Source organism: Colius striatus, chromosome 1, assembly GCF_028858725.1.
Source record: "Colius striatus isolate bColStr4 chromosome 1, bColStr4.1.hap1, whole genome shotgun sequence".
Lineage (NCBI taxonomy): Eukaryota > Metazoa > Chordata > Aves > Coliiformes > Coliidae > Colius > Colius striatus.
The window spans coordinates 59,889,260-59,907,446 of record NC_084759.1 but is presented as its reverse complement, the minus strand read 5'-3'; the positions used below and the strand labels follow the sequence as shown (position 1 = coordinate 59,907,446).

General features: G+C 38.0%; 1 protein-coding gene across 2 annotated transcripts in view; it reads right to left on the bottom strand.

Annotated features, from left to right (window-relative positions):
• Positions 1-18,187, bottom strand: part of ARHGEF7 (Rho guanine nucleotide exchange factor 7) — a 124,349-nt gene that overhangs the window by 32,707 nt on the left and 73,455 nt on the right. For both annotated transcript variants that reach the window (XM_061996819.1, XM_061996825.1), the window contains exons 9-11: positions 10,834-10,956; positions 1,092-1,230; positions 151-210 (exon numbers count right to left, since the gene is read on the bottom strand). In XM_061996819.1, coding sequence (XP_061852803.1) covers positions 151-210; positions 1,092-1,230; positions 10,834-10,956 — 322 coding nt within the window. The remainder of the gene's footprint in view (positions 1-150; positions 211-1,091; positions 1,231-10,833; positions 10,957-18,187) is intronic.

Below are 18,187 nucleotides of genomic sequence, written 5' to 3'. Positions count from 1 at the left end.
CTAACTGAAGCCCACAAACAGCATCAATATCCAGGCCTTTAAAACTTTTTTATACAAACATTTACAAAAAACCTTATGTAATACAGTACAGGGGGATGAAATTAGAAAACATTCCACTCAAAATACATCATCTATTTGTATCACTCTTACAGAAAGGTTTTTGAAGGCAGTCATGGATTTTTGAATATCTGGACGATCTGGATGGTAATCCTAAAAACAGAGAAAACATAACATAAAAACGCTAGTTCTAACAACATTAATTTTAAAAATTTTGAGGCTTAACTAAAAAAAACCAAACAATTTTGTAAAATGAAATTGCAGACCAATCTGCTCTCTTTTCACAGTCGCCTTCTGTCAAACACTGGTGATCTTGCTTGCACTAAAAATGAAGAATCGCTTATAACATTACTAGTTATGCTTAAAACAGAGCTAAGGAAGTTTTATAAGTCCTAGGGGACAAGAGATTTTGAAATCCTGCTAGGAAAAGTGTTCGAAGAGTTTTATTTGGCCTGTTAGCTTTGTCATGAACTAGACACCTTACAGACTAACATGTTCTGTTGTCACTGACTGACAAACAAAATTGTGTCACAAGACAAAGAACAACATGATTTCTGCTTCTCTCCTTCACACTTCAAAGATCCAATCTATAAAACGCCAAGGCAGAAACAGTAGCTCCTCAAGCACCTTCCCATATTGGAAAGACCATTTTTGGACAGCGTTCAATAGAAATCAAAGGGACTATTTTTGTGACATGTTTGACACACTGAAGTCAGATGAGAAGCAGCACTCCTTCCAGAAGACGAAGTAGCCTCAAGCAGTATGCAGGAGACACATTCAATGTCAATCAAAAGACCCTGCAAGATTGTTCTAGGAGTGAAGATTAGCTTCTCTGGCTAGTTTTAAACATTTAGCTTTTACAGGGAGTTTTACTGGAATAAGTTTTAAACTATTGCAGCCCATATTTCAGAAGGCCGACAGAAGAGCAAAAAAAAAAAAGTCATTTTTGGGTCCCATCATGTTTGACATGTACCTTTAAAATAATTGTTGTCAAATCATCATTAAGCTGGAACATAAATGCTGATAAGATATACCTCCATGTGCCTTTCAAGTTCTTTGAGTAACGTGGGGTATTTATCCAGACGCATAAAAGGTTTGCTGAGGCCTGTAGTCAGTACAAGGATCCCAGGGCTGTTGGCACCTTTCGTCTCCATGAATTCTCCTAGCTCCTCACTGCATACATAAGATAGTTGAGCAAATTAAGATCAAGTTACCAAGACAATTAAAATTACATTGGATTCTTTCCCCCACAATGAATTCTGCCAATAAAGCAAGAGGCTTGTTGTACCTGAATTACTTTACTTAGGTGCTGTGATCAGTTTCTACATTAAATAAATTACAGGAACAAAGACATTTGCAGATTTGGGGCCTATCCATTAGGATCAAACCCACCGTTCTAGGCAACCCACACTCAAAGCCAGATCCTAAATGCTACCCCATCAGAGCAATAATTACAGAATAAAGCCATTTTATTACTCAACCCTTTATTCTAGCAAAATGACATCTGACCTTAGAAATGGTTTACTCCGGTAACAGACAAGCATAAATAAGTCAATGGCTTCATTTAATCAAGCATAGATATTTTTAAGGTATTGGGCACTAACGAAAAGGCACAGAATGTGTCACAACTATTTTTCTTCCCACTCTTACACATTTAATGTCCTCATCTCACACATTCAAGTTGCTATTGCAAAATGACAACAGTCATTTATCAACTGTCATACAAGTGGTAGACCATAGCAGAAATAATTACTGAGCATTTTCTTCTCAAGTAAGTTAGTGTTTCACTGAGGGTGTACTCGCACAACACAGTTGTTTTGACAACAAGGCTGCTGGAAGAAATCTCTGCTTTCCAAGTATCATGAACTACTACTTCTCCTATCCAGATGGTTTTTTAATATTTGAATCCTTTCCAAGAACTGGCCCAGCCTCTCAACATTTTACATTAACTCAGTTTAAAAAAGCAGCGCATCGTGGGAATTTCAGCTCACTTTGCTATCAAGGAAATTCAAAATAGCTGCATCTTCTGCCTCCTCATAAAGCAGATTTCAGAGGACTAGAATTTAAATGACCAGGGACAAAATGAGTACTCTCCATGAGGAAAGGAAGGTACAGCAGTACCTGGGCAGCAGGCTTCAACAAACACAAGTTGCAGAAGAATGCAAGATTCTAAAGACAAAGTCTTCTGAACAGAGAAAATTCAGAAAGCCACTTATTACAAAGAGAACATCTTCTTGCATTCAAGTTGTGTCATTCTAGACATCTGCAGATGAGGTTGCTCATGTTTTGAGCCCCTGTTATAGTAAATTAACTAGTTCTCAAAAAGAACCCACAATAAAGAACACAATTCTCATGGGACAGTTGTGTAAATTCTACTCTAAGATATCCTGAAAGTCCTTACTTTCTACTGATTAATGGCATTATATCCCTGTAAAACATCACTGGTTCCCCCCACCTCACCACCCATTGCTGGTTATTGGCATAATCTTATTTTTAAGAGGAAACCTTAGACAGCTACCAGATTTGGTACTTTTAGAGACCGTAAAAATAGCATAACAAAAAGGAATGGTCAAAGATTTCTGAACCTAGAGCACAGCGTTTCCATGCAGAAGTGAATGGAAATCTTGACTTGCTTAATTTCCCTAGGCAAAAAATACTGACAGGAGACTGCCATAATACACATGCTCAATTATCAGTGAGTCATGCTATACAAAAGCATTACACAGATAAGACAACATAGACCTCCCTACCTCCCTCAAGACACACACACACTCCCTTCCATGTCAGAATAAGTGTCACTTTGCTGATTTATGTAATTTGTCCAAGCAGATTAAAAAAGCAGAAGAACGTGAACCACAACTTTCCCATTCCAGTCTAAGTGCCTTACTTACCATTCTATCTGGCTGCTAATGTTTCCTGAAGTTCACAGAAGAGAAGATATTTTGCCATACAGTTTACTCCAATGTTTACTTGTCTTCAGAGTACTTGTTATTTACTTACACTACTTTGCTTAAATACATCCATTTCCTAATTGTCTAATCCAACATAATCTTACACCATCTTTCACACCACTCCACTCTAACTAAAACTATGCCCTGGCACTCAGTGCATGTGTTTGTACCATTCCTGCTGTACCCAATCTGCAGAGCTCAAAAGGAAGGTGAGGGGATTTCCCAACACCTGCTTCATGTTTCAAAAATGCCAAAAGAAGGCATCTTGAGAATGCTCACAGCATCATCAGGCTTCATCCCTTTCATGTGGCACATTTCAGCAACTCCAGACCTCCTAAAAGCAGCTTGTGAAATTATCCACTTTTAACCAAAATCGAAAGCCAGTGAAAACACTTCTACATGACCTTGCATGAAAAAATATAATAATACACCACAGACAAACCTGAGAACTTTTCTAGCTTAAACTTAGATTTCAAGAAGCTGGCCAACTCTGAATATCTAGAGCTTGAAGACCTACTTTGCCTTATGCTAAGTCACAGCCCTTAGTCTGAATAAAATCACACCAACTTCAGAATTTGACAACCTGTTCTTGGAAGCAGTCTGAACCAAACAAAAGATTTTAACTCATGTTTTGGTTTTATAGTGTTATCAGCTATTTGTTCATTGAGGATTCAGGTTAGTTCACTGAAACATTAAACTACGTGGCTACAGCATGGTGGCACGTCCTGTCCTTCTGACTCAGCTACAAGGGGAAAAAGCTATTTCGAGCAAGGTGATGAGGCAGACAAATGAAGGTCTCTCTCACTTTCCACAGGAAGCTTCACAGAATTTACCTGTGAAAGCCCTTCTGTCAGAAGACATTCAGTGGTTTTAAATTTCAGTTCCCTGTGTGTATGACACATCATGTGCACATCACTACTTTTATCCATTAATTCTACCTGTAAGCACCCCATCCATGTCAACATCATAAAATTAGATTGCATATAGTATTTGATAAGTATGTTCACTTATTTTAAGTGAAAGATATTTGCTACAAGAACCAATAGAAGTAATAGTTTAAACTCATGTTTTGCATTGTGCATATTGTTTGCTTCACCCAGACACACAGCTCCTGCTGCCTAACTCGAACAACTACTCCCTTTCATCTTATCTGCTGTTCTGCTCCATTTCAGGCAGCACAATCCATACACGTATCAACACAACTTCTCCTTCCTCCCCAACACAGTAATGTTTTCTACAGGATGCAACAACTGCAAATACCACAGGCCATTCAAATCGAACATCGCTCTGAACAGCATGAATTTTTGCCTTCACATTGCAAAGAGGCAAAAAAACCCATTCCTTATTCCTTCAGCCATCTCCATGCTGCTGGGTACATACAAACGCATTACAATGCTTGTGCTTCTCCTGCCCCTCTTCTCCTTTTAAAATAAACCCCGAATTTAACATCTCTACAGTAGAAGGAATATGTTGGTTACTATTTCACCCACGTTCATATTTCTAATTTCCATTGCCACAGTTCTCAATTCTTCCCAACTTCAGTGTTATGAAATAGATGTGAGAGAAAAGGGAAACTGCAGCCAGAATGAAATCGTTTACTTGGAAATCTCAATTGAAAAACTGGTATTTTTATTGTTTTCACTGTCTATTCTACAATGCCTTTAACTAAACACACTCTGTAGTTACAGTTTCCAGGCCATTCACTGCTCTTCAACACAAGATACTTGGTTGTTTATCACCTCCTCATTTTCACTTCATCACAGCAGAGGAACCTCCAGAGCAAGTTTAAACCTCAACTCAGCTGAAATGGACACAAAGTCCTGAAAAACAAGCTTAGCAATGGCATCATCAGGAAATCTTTCACACTGAGCAGTGTTAATAGGTGTTATTAAAACTGAATGACATAGTTTTCCTCCCAACATTCCCAAGAGGACAATGTTTTCTTTCATACACTTCTGTGCTTCCCTATGACAAGATCTGACATGCTAGCTTGTTCAAACTCTGGTATGAACACACACTCTAATACAATAGTACCCAACATTTTGTCTGAGCAGTTCCAAAAGGCAGATGTTAGCAGTCTACTCATGCTACACCAACTTGCTACTTCTGCAGCTTCGTAGACATAAAACATCTGACAAAAATGGACATTATTTCAGTTCGAAGCTTAAAGTGATCACCCTTCATTTAATCAAAGGACAAACACCATACAGAACTCAATGGAAATGTTTACTTCCAACAAAATACAGGTGGGTTAAAATATCGTTTGGATATGAACAGTTCACAACTCTTTTTTAATTATTAGCAGCTTAAAAGTCAGTTCCATTAGCACAAGAGCGCAGCTGCTTCGCCAAAGACAATGGCTCTTTCATGTCACAATTTCAATTGATGCCTCCAAGTACCACACTCTCCTAGGCAGTGTATGCTAAATCAACTCTAGTCCAACGGGGAAAAACACTTCTGAACAGTGAAATCAATAACTCAGTCACAACTGCTTAAATAAGTAGCTTTTCACAAAGGGAGAGCCAAGATTTGAATTCCCTACTTGCATCATTTTACAGAAGAAAGTGCAGAGAAGCATACAAAAGTGCTGTGCTTCATTTACCCTAAAAGTTCTCCCAGCTCCATACTAGAGCTGCTTCACAGCTTGAGATATTTTAAAGGTCACCATGAAAAGCATCTTTAAGCCCTACTAATATATTCAAATCTTGGTACAGCTGCCTCAAAAGCCGCAAATCAGACTGAGCCATTTAAACTTGAGGAAAGCACATCCAGGAACTACAACTTAAACATTTAAAAGCACAACTTACACTTCTGAAGTAGGTCTCTGTTTGTAATAGATGGAGCACGAGCTATCACTGCTGACGGGTCTGAGGACCGCACACAGGCACCGCATTTTGGGAACGTTGTGGCACAGCTTGGCTCAGCAACTCCTCAACCGCAGCCTTTAATTTCCTACTGCTACACTTCCCAGGAAAGCTCCTCTCCCGAGGACTGTTGCTTGGTGTATGACATCAGCCTGCACACTTGCAGGCTCAGGGATGCACCAAAGTGGGGGAGGCACAAAGAGTTTTCTAACTCAAGCTGATCTGTATTCTACGCTCCAGTTACTTGGAGTAATTGTGATGTTTCAGCTCCACAATTTTTATCCAGACTGCTAAGTCTGTGATGCAAGCATAGAATATGCTTGGGACATGTTATCTGGGAGAACAAAAGAATCGAGCAAAATTAATGTCTGAACAAGCAAAGACTCAAGCAAGCTTTCCTCCAGCTGAGAACCGCCTCAACACTTGCTACTTGGAAAAATTTAAAATGCAGGCATATATTACTAATTTTTGGCTGCCTTTTCATCAAATTAATTTTTCTTTTGGAAATACTTTTCTCCCAATCCTAGCTTCTGCCTCCTGGTTTTTTGGTTTTTTTTTTTTCTTTTTTTTTGCTGGAGTTTCCCCTTGCACTGAACTTTGTGGCTTGTGACTTCCCCAGGTAGGTAAGAGTTCCTGGGACTCCTTATTCCACTGCAATTATTCATTTCGTTACTTCATATCCAACTGGGTTTTTTAATCATCTGTTTGAGGGAAATTCAATCTTTCATGCCTTAGTTTGCTCATCCTGTTTCTTCTCTTACTGGAAAGCAAGCATTTCTATGATCAGAGGCACACACAACTGATTTGATTTTTTACTTTGATCTGTGACTAAACACTATACCCTCGAGGCAGTCCTGGCTCCTAACAGCTAGCAAAATTGTCTCTAAAAATAACACTATATTACTGTACTGGATCACCTACACTCGGACTTGAACTGGGATTCTGAAGAAAAACTAAGAGATATTAACTAAGGGAAACTGAAATTTCACACAATGCAGTCAGACAAATAACTGTCACAGAATAAACTAAGTAAAATAGAGTTGCTATATAGTGGCACTATAGCAACAACAAGAGAAAGGAACCAGGAACAAGCTAAGAGGCAGTAGTACAAACATGGAACACACCAATCTCTGCAACAGCCACCACCCAGGCGTGCCTGGTGAGCTCCACCTCTTCAGCTCTAGCCAGTGGCTTAAGACACAATTACAAGACACAATGACAGACCTAAAGAAAATTACTTAATTCTTAAAAAAACCTTAATTCATTACATAGAGAGAATTTGAATTCAGGGGTGGGGGAAGCAATGGCTTTGATACAATTCCTGAGACAAAAAGATCCCACCAGATTTCAAGCCTGTATAAAATTGGGAGTATTATGTTGAGTACCAATTCTAACACCTGGATAAAATTACAGCGTCACATCTTCAACCAAGAAGAGAATCTGTTCCTAAACTTAATAGAAAAATGTTGTTGTTGTTGTGATTATCAGAGGCAAATACAACTTCAGAAACATGCAGCTCTGGAAAAATGAACTCCCATACAGGCTGTGTTAGGTTTTATTCCCATTTCCACATCTTCACATACACTCAGGTCTCTAATGAGGTTTATTTCACTTATTAAAGAAGTTAAAGATGTTTGGAGCTTTGGTGACTTGAACATGAAAAGTCTCCTATTCATTAACTAGTGCACTTCACGCCCAATGGTGTATTTATATTAATATGCACATACAGGAACATATTTATGCACACAGCCCTCTTATTTTGTACTAACTAAATAAAAGCCCCCATGTTGCTGCTATGCATGTTCAAGAAGCAAACGACAGAGAAAGAGGAAACAGAGGCTGGCATTCACACTGAATGGCATTTTTAAGAAAGGAAAAAAAAAAGCAGTCACATTCCAATTGAATGCCCCTTTTAAAACTCTAGCCCCATTCCCAAGTACTGCTATTTATAACTGACTTCACAAAAATGCTGTTCAAAAAAAAGCAGCTTTTGTCTACAAGTACAATATAATTCTAGATTAATATCATCAAGTTTTATCTATATGTATGCATATGCACACACACACACATAGTGCCTTTACCAGGAGTCAACGTTAACAGGTATTACAACAGTGCTCAGAACTTTCGAAAGTGACATAAAAACCTAGTATGTGTAATATTACATTGATCCAGGTGACTGTTTACAGTTTTCATGTTGCAGTGATCCAACTGGTTAAAGAAACGATACAGTTCATGCTTCAAAATGATGGCCAATTTCCTTTAAGCTGTTTTTAGTCAGCGACAATAAAACCACAACAATAAAACTAGTATATTCCACAGAGTAATTTAAAAAGCTAAACCAAAATGGAGGTAAGATTTCCCCTACAGCAAGTATCTTGGAGATATTTTTTGTTTATTTTTGTTGGTATGGTTTCTACCAAATGCAAGCAAACTTAATAAACTGCAGAAAATACTGTTTTTGTGATACAACAATCTGACTTTCAATTTTTTCTGTAGAAAGGCTTTCAGAAGCACAGTTAATGCCTACGTGTCTTGTTTACGAAATGCACACAGTTCATGGCAAGAAATAATCTGCTGTAGACACTAGGAAGTTATGTTCCAAATCAAACCATCCAGACTCATCCTTTTTCCTCTAAAATGCTACTGAATAGCACAGCTGTTATAAACGTGATATTGAGATACAACAGTTCAGCAAATATCTATTTCTATGCCATAGTTTTGCTGGTACTAAAACATAATAATGCTTTTGGATCCTCTACTAAAACTACACTGCAAAACCAGCCAACAAATCACTGTTTCTTGGAAGTCTTAAACTTCGATCTTCAACATCTCTGCAACATCCCAGTTCAATACTAATCTGGTATTCACCGCACTGTAGTTGTTTCATTATTAATACAATCACGACTATCCTCAAACCTCACAGTAATTTTTACATTATGTTTTACTGGTATGGCTTTCACACAATAAAAACATCTCAACTAAACAGACAAGGAAATAGGTTGAGTATTTTCGTCCTCTTCATGCCTTCAATCAGTTTGTTATTCTATGCAGAAGAGTCTTTTTCCCCCAACTTTAAAACAATGTAATTAAAAGCTTTCTGGCATTCTGAGAGAAAAAGTTTCAAAACTGCTTAAAGCCACCTTCTGATTTCTTAACGGCAGCTGTCTCAAGCAAAGAGACAGTCAAGCCATTTGCTACCTACAGCAACAGTGTTCAAGAAAAATGAAGGGCTTAGAGTAATAAAATAGGGATAATTTAAAAAACACGATTCACTTCTGTTGACTCATGCCTGACAATGTAATAGCATTAAACAGAAAACTGTTTATGACAACTTACCTCCCCTTCAGCTATCTCTTATGAACAATACAATTGCTTTGACCTTACTTCCACATCCAAATTACTTAACCGCTCTATGATACTTCTAATGAATCCACCAAGATTTGATATAGTTTACTTTATAGACCAACAGGGGCATTTTATTAGTCCAATCTATGTGCAAATCAACACAGAGAAGAAATGCTTATCTTCTCCATTTGCAGAACAAACTGCTTTCGTCCCTTGCACTTCTATCACAGTTTCTCAGACATGGCTATTCCCTGTGCTTTCCAAGAGTCCTGACAGTCAGGATAATCCTTTATAAATATGTCCAAACCTTAAGAAATGTAGATGATCACTTCACTATTACTTGTCACGTTCCAACTATAGATTGAACCCCGAACCTTTGTATGGAAGGAGCATGAAAGCATAAACAAAAAACTCTGAGAGTATTAAAAAACCCATAGGCTTGGATTACCTAAATATTTTACCATTGGTGCTAGAAGTAGGCTGTTTTAAAGTAAACAAACACCAAGGGGTGTTTTATCATGCACTTTAAAACATATTTTGTCTTGTTAAGTTTTGTCATTGCTTCTGATAAAAAACATATCTTCTTCCTGCCTATACTGCAATGCCAATTTTGCAGCTTGTTTTTTTCCAAAGTTCATAGTATTTGGTAGCTCAAAGACTTATTTATTCTGAGTAAAGCTCACAAACATGCCACAATGTTGCTTCTGGAACAATGCAAGGTCTTGGAGGAAGCTCATGCTACAAAAAACAAAGCAACTATGCTCTTTGTTTAAGAAAAGTTAAGAATATCAAGGTTCTTTACTTTGGTCCATCACAAGACAAGGTGGGAAAAAGAGAGGCAAAAAGTACACATACCCTGATAGTATTTGTCCTGTATCTTACTCTCAAGAGCAGGTCGTGGTTCTATCCCACACCACAAACAAATATAAATAGCCCCAAACCAACAGCTGCTGCAGTACTTGATCATGAGGAGAATACATAGGACAAGTTTGTGAAAGCAGACCTCTTTAATCGTATTCTGGCCTCAGCTCTCTTCCCTCAAGGTGATATAGGGCATCTTTTATGCAGATACAAGGTTAGTTCCAAAGCTGAGCAACCTCCATCATGTTAACTCAGCACCCTACTACTTACACATAGGAAATAATGATTCTGTAAACTTGAAAAGCTTACATATCACTCAGAAGTAAAGCTGAGGGTATATCATTGTAAAGTTAAGTGCACACAAATACACAGGCTTTTACAGGGCTAAGTTACAATTCACCGTCTACTAGTAATCATGTTCATTGTCCCGTAACTCCACAAACTTATTTTGATATTGGTACTTCTGACAATCGGTGCACTTTGTTTTACATACTCATCATTTAGCATGTGTTGCTTAAACAAGAAAATGCTCTGAAATAGTTCATAACACACTGCTGAAAGTGACACACTGGTCCTGATCACATAGAACAGTTTCATCTTTTAAAAAAAAATATACTACTACCCTTTTTGTCTTAAATAAAATCTACCATATGAAACAAATGCATGTCCAAAGAGACATGACAGCTTTACAAGTGTATGAGTGTATTTCACACACTTCTTTGTATCATACGTAAAAGAAAATGACGTAAACATACCTGTGTTCTGTGAGAACATTTACTGCTGATGGATGGTTGGCACAGTATGCAAGGTATAAGTTTTTCATTTGTGGCATCAAATTCAGAAAACATCCTCCCACTCTCTGCTGAGCTTCAGGCAACCTAAAAACAGAGCAATATAGATGAAATTACTGTAATAGCAATAAAGAAAGAAATTAAAGCCTGGAAAACCAGTGTATACTAAGGGGTTTTTTTTGTTTCTCTTTTGTTGGTGTTTGTTTTTTTTTTTTATTTAGAAGTAAAATCCACAGAGACATTTCTATGGTCAAGGACTAGCAACCAACAGCTTTCTGTTTTTTATAGCTTCAAACCTGTAACTCTCAGGCTGGATTATGTCACCACAGTATCAGTGGAATATGGTATACACTTCTAAGACAGTTGTTAAACAAAATTTTTTCAAGAATTAGTGGTAACTAGGATCTTCTTAAGGAGTTTGATTTTTAGGTAACGTATCTATGAGTTAAAACCATTTACCATCCATTGATATCTATACCATGCCAAATCTTAAAAGTATTATTTTATAAATCAGATAAAAACTGGATGGAGTAGCAACAGGATTCACTCCCTCTACCCCATGTCAGCAGAGATGATAGGCTTAAAATATTCATTAAAATATACAAGCACCCTGTTAACTCTGATAGCACAAACAGAAGCAGTTACAGTGCAGGAACAGGCTGTTTTTACAGATTGTTACTCGTCTTACTTTTTAGAGACCATAAAGAACTATTATATTGGTTTGTAACCAGAGCAAGAGTGCTGCTTTACACTGTCAGTACAGAAATAGCTTCTAGAACTCATACATTCTCCATATTTCATGCATAAAAGCACCACATTTGCTAAGTAGTGAGGGAAAATGTCACAATTCTGTTCAGAGGAGCTTATTTTGTCTAAAGTAAAACGATGCTTAAACAACAGCAGCCTCAGTGACTTCAGAAAAAAAGATGACTCAGAAAAAAAAAACCCAAACAGCATTTAAAAGAAAACCTCAATTTCACAGAGTCTTGGTGAACCTAATCAGTTTTGATGAAGTATGTGAGTAATATATAAGCACATATTTATTCACAGCAATAAAGGAGTACAAGATAATAAGAAAGGTAATATGAATATACAGTGCATTTTTCAAAAGGTTTTATCAGAAACTGTTATCTCAAATTGCAGTGAGAAAACATCTGGAGTATAAATATCTGAAATCAGCTGTGTAGCATTCAGCTTGGAAGTGGTAAAATCAGCAGAAAGTGAGATTCTGACTTTTGATTTTGCATCCATATAAGCAGAGAGGAAAAAAAAAAGCAGCTCTTCCAGTCTTATTATCTCTTTAAGCTGCATACTTCATATGCAAATAAAAGCACACTAAATACTTTCTAAAAGTCTAAAGTAATTTCCAAGTTAAACACAAACTGACGTGAAGAAGTATACACTCTAGCCAGCCCTCCTTCCTCGCTACTACTACATTGCCATTCTCAAAGCCACTCAAAGCCACTAGATTGCTTCCTATGTAACAAACTGTATAAACAAGTGAACAATATCGTAAGGGTGTCACAATCTTTCACACAGCAACTCCCTCTTGAAGGACTAAGCCTCTTCAGCAGTAGGTTTTTAACAGTCCTAGACTTCAAGCTTGTCCTTGATACCTTGTCTAAACTCACTGTACAGCATGTACAAGCAAATTACATGTTTCAACTTCTCCATATATTTCCTCTTCTTGGATAAAGATTGCATTTCCTAACATAAATATGCTGAGTCTTTGCTTCAGCCTGATTTGCAAGACAAGATAAACAGTGAATTTTGTTGTTGTTATCCATTTAGCTACCCTTAAAACCAGTATTCCACATTGTTTTTAAACCTAGAAGTCCTCCAAAAGTATTCAACAGACATTAAAGGCTCAACAGATAACACAGTCTTATTTTAAGTTGAAATTTTCTGTAATTGTCCAGAATAGGTGCTCAAGTGAACTCCAGCAGAGAAGAACCGTTCAGCTTTCCAGAACAGCTGCTCTTCCAGACAGATGATGTTCCCATTCTGCTCTAACACAGTCTCCTTTAGTTTGCTCATAGTAGTTAAAATTCAAATTTCATCCCAAGATGATGCCAAGAAATATTCCCCTAAATTTCAAAACAATAACTCTATGTCCTTTCAAGCTGTTCTGTATAGAGTAGGAAGGCCTAACTCCATATGATGTCAAAATTGAGTGTACAGATGTTCAAAGCGTGAGACAGGGAAAACACGCTTCCTTATCTGAAAGTTCATTACAGACACTCAGAAAACAACAGTTGAATCCCCAGCTAGCACATTATGTGCTTCTATTGTCTGCATCTTTTATTTCTTTTTCAAGAAAAGTTCAAATTCTGAAATCAATAGAGTGCCTGCTTTTGCAGGTATTTAGGAGAAAACCAGGGGTATTCCCCAACACAGAGGGAATGCTGTTCTAAGAGCCTTCCAAGCAGCACTTCCTGCTTAGCAGCTGGCCTCCCTTAGTAAATCTAAGCATGAACTAATAATGCCATCTCTGAGTAACAGATGCAGCAGAAGTCACAAACTCTGAGGATCTACTCAAGGCATATAATTTAGTATTAAATAGTAAGAGATCTCAAGCAACAGTTGCTGAAAACGGTTAATTTCCCTTTTCATACTGCAGTGAGTACGGGACAGGAGGAACGAGACACTAATTATTGCTGTTGCATGAAGGAGGCATCTGTCTCTTCTCACTCTGACGTCCTCTCAGCAAAATGAAAGACCGATTATTATTCTCTTCTACATGTTGCACATCCATTGCAGCTTTATACTGCACATTCTTTGTTGAGTAAAGAACAGAGTTTGAGAGTGCAGCAAGTCATCCCCTTTGACTTCTCTAATGCATGCATTAGTTGCAAGGGTTCTAACATTTTCAGAGGAAAAATTAATAAATTACCGGTATCCACTTTTAATGCTGAAAACCATCACTACATCATATAAAACTTTTAGCAATTAGTGTTCAATAAAGAGAACAGTTATTTTCCAATTTATTCTGAAATTGTCATCCCAGTTTTCTTCTCATGTTTGGTATTTCAATGATTAATTACATATAAATACAATATTTATCTGGTGAGGCCTCATCTGCATTCCTGTGTCCAGTTCTGGGCTCCCCAGCTCAGGAGGGACAGAGAACTTCTGGAGAGAGTCCAGTGCAGGGCCACCAACATGATCAGGGGACTGGAACATCTTTCATACGAGGAAAGGCTGCAGGAACTGGGGCTGTTTAGTTTGGAGAAGAGGAGATTGAGGGGGGATCTTACTAATGTTTACAAATATCTAAATAGTGGGTGTCAAGAGGTTGGGGCATCCCTTCTTTCTGTGGTACCTAGCAGGAGTGCAAGGGGTAATGGGATGAAGCTGGAACACAAAAAGTTCCATTTACACAGAAGAAAAAACTTCTTTCCTGTGAGGGTGAGGGAGTCCTGGCACAGGCTGCCCAGGGAAGGTGTGGAGTCTCCTTCTCTGGAGGTCTTCAAAATCCACCTGGACACATTCCTGTGACATGATCTAGGTTGACCTGCTTCTGCAGGGAGGTTAGACTAGATGATCTCTAAAGGTCCCTCCCAACCCTACCATTCTATGATTCTATCATATATAAATAAGAACCTCAGTTACAAAAAGCCAAAAATGTTTTAATTTACATAATTAAGAGAACCATAATAAATCTTCTACTGTTGTACACAAGGAGACATCATCATATGACTGTATCTGAACTACCTAATAGATTATCTGCTTGTTGGAGTTACATCCAATACCCATCACTTCCTTTTCTCCGGACTTAAAATGAGTTTCCACTGCATGATAATTTGGGAAAAGAAAGAAAATATCCTGTTATTCAATCAATTTTACTTTAAGATTCTGACCTAAACCAGTGATCAGAAGTGGGCTAAAGTTGTACCAGCAGCCAACACAGGGGAGCAACATTACGGAATGTCTCATTATGTCCTGCGTGTTCTGAAAAAAATCTGCATTAGTTTTGCTGTCAGTGGACAGTGAACAAATTTAAACACAAACTAACAGAGGTAATTTTAGAAGAAAAACATCACAAAATGTAATCAGTATTGTATATCAGATCATATGTCCCTAAATTTCACTTGACTGCGTGGTTACTCTAAGTGTCCTGTAGAAATCTGTGTCCCTATATATTGATCTATATACACCCCTGAAAAAACCTGCCACAAACTGAAAACTTTTAATTATCTGGGTGGTATTTTGCACTCTTCCACAGAAAGATAAACAGTAGAATTTCCTGTCCCTTTCAGCCTCTTTAAGGAGCTGGAGTGCAGCACAGTGAATGTCTTTAACTTAAAAGCTAATAACAGAGAAGATCCACAACAAGTGAAGATGTCCAAAAATTACAGGATAATTTTGATTAATGACTCCTTGGATACAGTTTGTAAAGAAACACAAGATTGGAGTTATCTCTGGAGGCTTCAGAGTTAACAAAATCATTGAAATAAGAGGGACACTTCTCAACTTTCTGAGCTACTGTCACACAAATGGAGACACTACTCAACTTATTCACAATAAATCAGTCTAATTGTCAATGCTCTCTTCACAACCACACCTTTCAGTATTTGTCTATTTGCGGTATCGTTTCAGACATCAGTTAATATCCATGTTTGTTTCACCTAATCTGAAGATACTCTGTTAAATTCACTTAACTTTGGACAGCCTTATTTCTGTTGATACAATAACCAAAAGCAAGGGAAGATACTGGGATAAACCTTTAACAGACTTACTTCATCTGCACTCCAAAATCAAAACTTGAAACATTGATTAGCCTTGGATTACATTTAAGCAACATACTTCTCACACCTCACATCCTTGCCTCCCCCCATCTTGGTTTTGTTTTGGTTGGTTGGGTTTTTTGTTGGTTGTTTTTTTTTTTTTTTAAATGCCTATTCCACTCTAAGATCGCCTCAGAACATGAAGTATCTGTTTCCACTCAAACACAGAACAAGATAAACAACATAATTACCGTGACTGCTAGATCAGGGGCAGGAGGGAGAGAAAGGGCAAAATCTAGCTAAGGCTGTTAGAAGGCAGGGAGATAAGTCTGTGATACCACCTAAAAGACAATCAACACCTAAGCAGTCCATCCAGGCTGGCATCACCACACAGCTTGGCTGTAGTGTCCTCCATCCCATCTCTTACTGAGAAGTACTGCCATAGACTGATAGCCTCTATTTCCAGATGAATGGAAGAATTTTTTTTTTGAGCAGGAGACATCTGTTCAATCTCCTGCGACAGAAATACCCAAAGAGCAATATTTTCAATAGAGATCATTTAGATCAGCCCAGAAATCACCTGACCAACACCGACTCTGTTTAGAGATGACTGCTGTGTGAACCACTGTAGAACTGATCTTTGTCACCACATCACAGATCTGGAAAGAGACCCACAGAACAAGACCATTTTCCATCTTCAAGAGACAGGAGTGTTCTTGCTCTGTTTTACTGTCAGAAATCTGCCTTTTTGCAACTGAAGACACCAGCACTGCTGCTCTACCTTGTCACTTATAGCTCTTTTGCATCCATTCATCACAGCGCACTTGAAGCTCATCAGACAAAAAAAAAAAAGCAAAGCACTTCTGAATCAAATCAGCCAGAAGATTCTCACTCAATGCTAGATTCATTTCATATACCACTTTTCTTTCATAAATGAACAAGCCACGAAGGTAGAAGTGATCCCAAATGAACCTGTCTGATGGTGCTCAGAGGACAAGAACTGTTCCCAGGCCTGTGACATATGGAGGAGCTCACAGGAACACTACAGAGATACGGCAACAGAGGACTATCTGGACGAGTGGAAATTGGTTAAACCTTTAGCAATAAACCAGAAGAGGCTGTAAGGTGGGTGGGAGAGTGTCACACAACTAAAAAGCAAACCACAAACAACTGCTTTCCCCAAAACACAAAAAGCACCCACTGCAGCATTGTGCGTTCTGAAAAAAAATCCACAGCCTAACATTTAACAATATGAGAATTAAATAAGTCAAAGTGGCACAAGCAAGAAGAAAAGCACCACAAAGTTTCTGTCACTGAGGTACATGCCATGATTTGTTAAGAGAAAATTCAAATGACAAACTGACTCGACAGAGGTGTGAAATTCAACTCTTGCACCCAATAACAGGAATTTGTCAAGCAAAGTAGGCTGGCAGCACTACAACTGGCAGGATGTCAGCGTTTGGTCATTCTGATATTAGAAAAAAACAACACACTGGATGCTGCAATATAAAGTGTCTGAGCGATGGGACTAAAAGCTCTCTACCAAAAATAAAATAAAATGATAAGTTTATTTTCAGTCTGGGAGCTAGTCTGAGTTTACAGAACAGGTTCATCAGCCAGAAAAACATGGCAAAATGATAAAGAACAAGACAGCAGGGCAAGCACTCATCTACAGGATAGTAATTATGATGGATTAGATTCAAAACAGGAGAAAGCTGGATGCTCAAGTCAATATGCTATGATGAAAACTAAACTGAAAATACAACTTGGCATGATCAGCTATTTATGAAATGAAAGTAACAGTAGCCCTTCAGTAGGCTGGGGGCATCACTTCCTCTGCCCACCTACTGGCATCCATTATGTTCCAAATTTATTACACAGCAACACTTCACTTAACAGGAACAAGAAATAAAGGACATGATCTGTAACATTACGAGAAGGTGCTCTAATAAAGTTTAAATCAAGGAAGGACTTCTAAATAGGCTTTCTGAGCTTGAAGCTATATTACGATATCACATTAACTCACATTTCAGCTTAAAACAAAGCCTTCATTAGTATTTATTTAAAGGCATGTGCTCTTCCATACCTGTTTAAGACTACCTTCAAAAATGTTTTCAAAGACGACAATCTGTTCATGCAAAGTACTTCATTTCCCTAACTTCTGATTCACAGAAACTAAATCATGGCCAGAAACAAAACAATGAAACAACAAAGCACACTGACAAGAAAAGGAAGGCAACATTTAAGTATGCAGAAAAATGATCGTTCTCCGGGATTTATAAACTTCACTGATCTAGTCTAACTTGCCATAAAGAATATCATTTTGCAAACACAGCATGGAAGAAAGTACATTTCAAAACTGTTTCCATTTCACTGCTGAATAGTCATCTGAACTACAATAATGTCCTCCTTTCCACTTTCTCCAGTCTAAGTCATGCAGAGGCAGAAGAGTGGGAGAAAAGCCAGGTGGTAAGGAGGACATAGGATCCCAAGTCAGCAACAGGCTCAGGCATATATTACTGCCTAAGATGTAGCTTATACTTTGTCAAGACAAAGCCTCCTCTTCACACAGAGCAGCTCAGAGCAAAAGA